This window comes from Cricetulus griseus, chromosome 4 (assembly GCF_003668045.3).
Source record: "Cricetulus griseus strain 17A/GY chromosome 4, alternate assembly CriGri-PICRH-1.0, whole genome shotgun sequence".
In the NCBI taxonomy this organism is placed as follows: Eukaryota; Metazoa; Chordata; class Mammalia; order Rodentia; family Cricetidae; genus Cricetulus; species Cricetulus griseus.
In genome coordinates, this window is record NC_048597.1 from 132,591,655 (window position 1) to 132,598,619 (window position 6,965).

Sequence of the window (6,965 nt, forward strand, 5' to 3'; positions counted from 1 at the left end):
AATCAGTATGACAATTCCTCAGGAAAATGGGAATCAGTCTACCACAAGATCCAGAAATTCCACTCTTAGGCAAATACACAGATGAAGCATATTCATACAATAAGGGCATCTGTTCAACTATGTTCACAGAAGCATTATTTGTAATAGCCAGAACCTGGAAGCAACCTAGATGCCCCTCAACTGAAGAATGGATAGAGAAAATATGGTACATTTGCACAATGGAGTACTACTCAGAAGAAAAAAAAGCAATGGAATATTGAAATTTGCAGGCAAATGGATGGAACTAGAAGAAACCATTCTGAGCTAGGTAATCCAGTCACAAAAAGAAAAATATGGTATGTACTCATTCATATATGGATTTTTGACATAGGACAAATGATTGCTAGCCCACAGTCCACACTGCCAGGGAAGCTAGGAAACAAGGAGGACTCTAAGAGTCCCCCAGAGAAGGGAAAGGGATAAGCTCTCCAGATAAAATTGGGAGTATAGGGGGAGAGGGGAGGGAGCTAGGAGAATGAGATGGGGAGAAGTGAGGGCGTGGGGAGGACATGAAGGAGCAGGAAAGTTGAATAGAGGGAAGAATAGAGGAGAGGAAGATAAGAGATACCATAATAAAGGGAGCCATTACAGGTTTAAAGAGAAATCAGGCAGTAGGGAAATATCCAGAGATCTACAAGGATGACCCACACAGACACCAAGAATCTATCCAATAGTACAGAGGCTACCTAAAATGCCCTTCCCTTATGATAAGATTGATGACTAACATATATGCCATCCTGGAGCCTTCATCCAGCAGCTGACAGAAGTAGACATAGACACCCACAGCTAAACACTGAAGTAAACTGCAATCCAGTTGCAGAGAGGGAAAAATGATGAGCAAAGCAGTCAAGACCAGGCTGGCGAAACCCACAGAAACAGCTGACCTGAACAATGGGGAGCTCATGGTCCCCAGACTGTTAGCTGGGAAACCAGCATGGGAATGATCCAGACCCCATGAACTACAGTTCCTATCCTAAGAAAAAGCAAGATATAGGTTTAAAACATTGCTGCATGATCATTAAAGTTAAAGAAAATTAATGCAGAGGAAGCAGGGGAAGAGGAGAGAGAGCAGGATGAGAGATACCATATTAGAGGGTGCCACTATAAGCCTGAGAAGAGATCTGGAACTAGGGAGATCTCCAGAGGCCTACAAGGATGACACAATCTGACAATCCAGGCAATGGTGGAGAGGATAACCTAAAAGCCCTTCCCCTAAAATGAAATTGATGACTACTCTTTATGCCATCCTAGAGTCCTCATCCAGTGGCTGATGGAAGCAGAGACAGACATCCACAAAAATACATAGGCGGAAATCTGGAATTTAGTTGAAGAGAGGGAGGAATGAAGATCAAAGGGGTTTGTACCAGGTTGGAGAAACCCACAGAAACAGCTGTCTGGGAGGACAGTACAAGACTGATCCAGACCCCTGATCATGGATGTCAATAAGGAGGCCTCTGCACTCCAGCGAGCCTCTGGTAGTGGATTAGTATTTTTCCCTGGTATAAGAAGGGACTTTGAGAGCCCATCCCACATGAAGGGATACACTCTGACCATGGACACATGGGGAAGGGCCCAAGCCCAGCACAGGAAGATTTGGTGGAATCTGCAGAGCCCCTGTTGTGGGCCCTACACTGCCTGGGGAGTGGTGGGTGGATGGGGTTAGTGGTAGGTTGGGGGTGGGAGAGGAGGGATAGGGGTGAGGGGAGGGAGAGGGAGAAGGGACTTACATGGGAAACAAGCTTGTTCCCTAACTTGAACTAATAAAAAAATTTAAAAAGAAATAGAGTAATAATAAACAAACAAACAAATAAATAAATAAGCCACATAAATATGGAAAATACACAGAAAGTCTGGATACTGTATGTTATTGTGTTGTCTTTGAATTGTTTAATTGCTGAGGAAGGAGCAACAGCTGCTAAAAGACATTTGATCATAAATGCTTCAGAATTAATCCAGCTTGTATATTTTGAAAATACTTTGACTTCAATATTTAAATATAAGGACACATTACTTTGGAAAAGAGATTTTGTTTGTCTTTCCACCAAAAATGTAAAGCTGTAGATTCCTTCCAGATTAATATGGTTTGATCAAGCAAAAACTGCTGAAGCAGTGTCCCAGGTAATGCAACATCCAAAATAGCTGAAAAGATGCAGCCTCACACTACTATCGCCCGGATTTGATGGTTTTCTGAAGATCCCATGGTATTGACAACACCCCCAAACAGCAGGAAGCACCTTGGAGAGAGCTAAACAAGTGTTGTTTGTTTTCATTTAAATGGGGTTGGTTGTAAATAATTAATGATCACAACTAATTTTTTCTAAAGGAAAAAGAAGGAATATGATATAGAAATGAATACTTTGTATTGGTATGATTTTTTATTTATTGATACAAATTTATGTTTAATTCTGTTATATGTATATTTTCCCCCTTTTTAGGTATTATCTTTATACAGCTCATTTAAAAATTGTAATATATATAATTAAATATAGATTATATACAGTCACCTATAATAGTCAAAACTTAGGTTAGTTAGGTTTTCTAGATACATAGATACATTTAAATTGAATAGGCATTCTTCAAACCTTTCAAAAACCTACAGTATATGGCATTTAAAATGGTTTAGAAATTTTCATGACAGTGAAACACAACTGCTTCTGGCAACATCAATTACATGAGAAAGGAAGATAGGCATTGAAGAAACTGGATATGGAGTTGCTTTCAATATGGTGAGACTAGCCATTTGGGTAAGAAATTGTTCTCTGGACTGTTTGACTGTATGCTATGTAAAGTGGACATGCAGAATTCATAGAAAAGTGACTGCTGAAACTTGAAAAAACAAGAAGAGTTCTTGCTTCATGGAAGAGTCTGCCAGACATTCTGCAGGACACAGAGAAAAATGACTAACAAACTGCCAATACAGGTGGACATTTTAAAATCTTCTGCATCACTGAGAAATCTGCCAGGCACACTATGTCCTATGGGCTCAAGATGAATGCTCCAACATTACAGAAGAACTTTGGGTGACTTTCTAGACTTCTGCAGCAAGTGTAAAAGCTTTGTAAAGTAAACTCATTTGTAGCAACATCTAAAAAGCATGGATGTAGAGTAACACAAAAATTAAGATGATCATCGAGGCTACTCCCTGGTAAAAGTGTATATACTGCTCTTTCAGGGGACATAATTTTGAATCATAAAAACAGTGTCAAGCCTCTTACGACAGACTATAACCAGTACCAAGTAAACACAAGGCCTCTGGTCTATCAAGGCACATACACTCATATGCACAGATATATTTACATATGCACAAAATGTACACATACACATGATAGTTGTGAAAAAATAATATTTAGGATATTCAGAAAAGTCAAGCACTTAAAGTGTTCAGCGTACTACATAAATTTCTTTAAGACAAATGGTTTTAAGTGTTAAAAAATCAGAAATTTTAGGAAAAAATATCTGGGTGAAGTACAAATAGGTAAATGACATTTAAAATTCTATTTCATAGTAGTATAATGATAGTTGCAATCTATGAATTTTATAAATAACATGTGGCTTTGTATGTTTGGAACAATAATAAAGTGCACATTTGCAAATACTAGAAGGTCAATTGCCTTAATATAATTACATCATTTCTAATAATGTTGCCTATATCATTTATAATGATAATGATGCCTACACCATTAATACCTTCATTTTTCTACTTCCAGTCCCACAAATGCATGCACTCTTCCCTCTCAAATTGATTGACTCTTCTTCATTTGCCATTACATAGTTAATATATATGTTATTTATACCGATAAATATATTTATATATCTATATCTAGTTTTATATATGACAAATTATGATAATGGGAAGCTGTTTACCTGTGTCTGATATTTGGTATGAGGAAAAATATCCCATGTATATTAACAATATCAAGATCAAAAAATAGAAAACAAACCAAAGACAATATATGGAGGTTTTGGTCAGTGTGGCATATATATCAGAGCAACACTCAGATGTTATAACTCACTAAATTTTTTTCTTGGTGGAATCCATGAATGACTCAAGTCAAAAATCAATTAACATATCACAGAAATCAAGATACCTTTGTGATAAGTTTCCCCAAGGCTTTCTTCATATCCTTATTCCTTAAACTATAGATAAAGGGGTTCAACATTTGTGGGAGGACCGTGTACATCATATATGACACTGTAGTTATCTGAGGTGAAACAGTAATTGCAGAACTGATGTAAACTCCCACTGCTGCACCATAGAATAAAGATACAACTACAAAGTGAGAACCACAAGTGGAAAAGGCTTTATACCTTCCTTTCAGTGAGGATATTCTCAAAATAGAAGAAACAATTCGAGTATAAGAGAAAATGATTCCAGAAATTGGAATGCCACCAAATATAAATGTTGCAAGATATATCAGAATGTAGTTGATGAGAGCATCAGAACAGGTAAGTTTGATGACCTGAGCAAGTTCACAGAAGAATAGAGGAAGTTGAAAGTTTGTGCAAAATGAGAGCCGCAGTACCATCAGACACTGTAATAAACTGTTCACAATGCTAATGATCAGGGACAATAGAATTAGCAGACAACAGAAGTTTGGATTCATAATCACTGTATAGTTCAGAGGATGGCAAATAGCTGCATAGCGGTCATAAGCCATTGCAGCAAGGACACAGCTTTCTAATACAGCAAAATTCAAAACAAAGCAGGCCTGAGTGAGGCAGCCTGCGTAACTGATGCTCTGATCATGTGTGTGGATGTTCTTCAGCATATTAGGGACTGTGGTTGTACTTAGGCAGATATCAGTAAATGAAAGTTTGGAGAGAAATAAGTACATGGGTGTTTGTAGATGGGAGTCAGAGATGACAGCAAGAATGATGAGCAAATTTCCCAGAATTGTGACCAGATATGTAAACAGGAAGAGGCCAAAGATGAGGGGCTCCATTGTAGCATCATGGGTTAGCTCCATTAGAAAAAAGTGGAAGATGCCTGTTTGATTTCCAGGTTCCATGCTGCTAATAAACCTAATAGAAACACAGAGTGATTTGAAATATTTGGACACCATGCTTCAGCATCACTTGGCGACATTTTACACATAAAAGTTTTACTCTAAACCCAGACATATACTTCAGTTTCATTTAAGACATATCCCAGAAAGTAATACTTAAAATTTTATGCATTTGATTTTGACAAATGCTGATTTTTTCACTTATTTTTTATATTTGAATAGGGAAGTTCTTGCACATTGCCACACATGTAGAGGAACTTACAAGTGTCAGTTCTCTCTCTTTGTCCCATTAGCCTTGGGCTAGTACTCAGGTTTTCAACACTGGCAACAGGAGACTTTACTTTGTAAGTCATCTTGCAGGCTCAATATATGTTGATTTTTGAGGAACTGTATATCTAATGTAGATCTTTATCATTTACATTGTAAGAACCTAAAGGCATAGGAGCTTTCCTCTGAACAAAACTTCCCTCCATCATCTTCTCATTCTTTTTCAGTGAATTTTTCCTTAAACACAATTTAAAATAAACTCCACACATTCTATCATTAAGAAGAGGATTTTTTGAAATGGAGTGTCGATATTCTTTTAAGGTGCAAATTCCTTTCATTGCCACATCACTATTATGAAATTGTTTCATTATTACAATTAAATAATTGAATCATGTCATTTTTATCCCTAGGAATCTGCAAAACATAACCTGGAATTAAACACTTGAATAATATATAAAAAACAACAGGTCCCATTTGCTTTTTTATTTGCCATTTGAGTGTGACTTTTTAATAACATTTTTTCCACTTACAAAACAATTTTTCAAAAAAAGAACAAAGCACTATCATGGTCGTGAAAATCATTTTAAACATAACATTTTTATTGATTCTCTTTAATTTCACATCATGCATCCCAATCACATTTATTTCCTATTCCTTCCATGGCTTCCTCTCTACTCTTGTGACCCCCCAAAAAAGTAAAACTAAAAGTTATCTATATACAGTCTCAAGCATGGTCAAACTCTCAGTGGTTGTCACCTTAAATAGAGCAAAGATATACCCTTCCATCAACCCTGGCAGACAGATATGAGTTGCCTGTACTGCCCACTTGAGACAATGTTGATGTTCATGATCTGGGTGCTTCTTAGTTGCTTGTCTGGGTTTGTTGTCTTAATGCAGTAATGGGCCATGCTTGTGACTTGTGCTGTAGCCAGAAACCATGTGGAGGTCCATGATCCATGATGTGACTGTCAAGAGCAAGGAGGCTACTTTATCTGTGATATTGATGACTAGAGATGTACAGATGAAAAGGACATGGGAGGCTTCTGTGACAACCCCTACTGCCCCCAAAATGAAATAGACTAGACAGGAAGCCATTGAAGAAATATTTTTGCTTTTTTTGGAGATATGGTTTCTCTGTACCTTTGGAGCCTGTCCTGGCACTCACTCTGCAGATCAGACTGACCTTGAACTCATGGAGATCTCCTTGCCTCCAGAGTGCTGGGATTAAAGGTATGTACCACCACTGCCCAGCTGAAGAGATATGATGGGGATACTGAAGTATAGCTCTCTATGATTGAAACTTTTTTATATCTTTAAATTACCTCCCAGAGCAATAGATTTCAATATCACAATTTCATAAATAATTCTGTACCATCACTAAACACTGTTTTATTATTCTCCACACTTCCTCATAATCATTTATGCTCTTGTCTTCTGTCTGCATTTATGGCATGTCTCCATAGAAAACCTGTACACACACACATACACACACACACACACACACACACACACACACACACACACACACCACACACACGCACATGCACACAAGGACAGAGAGACAGAGACAGGGAAAGAGAGAGAGAGAGAGACAGAAAGACAGACAGACAGGCAGACAGACAGACAGACAGACAGACAGACAAATAGAAACAG

General features: G+C 37.7%; 1 protein-coding gene across 1 annotated transcript; it reads right to left on the reverse strand.

Annotated features, from left to right (window-relative positions):
• Positions 1–4,118: 4,118 nt before the first annotated feature.
• Positions 4,119–5,048, reverse strand: LOC100766531 (olfactory receptor 7G2-like). The gene has a single exon (XM_027411646.1). The coding sequence runs from the start codon at positions 5,046–5,048 to the stop codon at positions 4,119–4,121; it is 930 nt and encodes a 309-aa protein (XP_027267447.1).
• Between the last annotated feature and the right edge of the window lie 1,917 nt (positions 5,049–6,965).

What these genes read in the sequence shown, in the direction of transcription:
- LOC100766531 (XM_027411646.1), bottom strand. Translation starts at nt 5,048, where the DNA reads ATGGAACCTGGAAATCAAACAGGCATCTTCCACTTTTTTCTAATGGAG.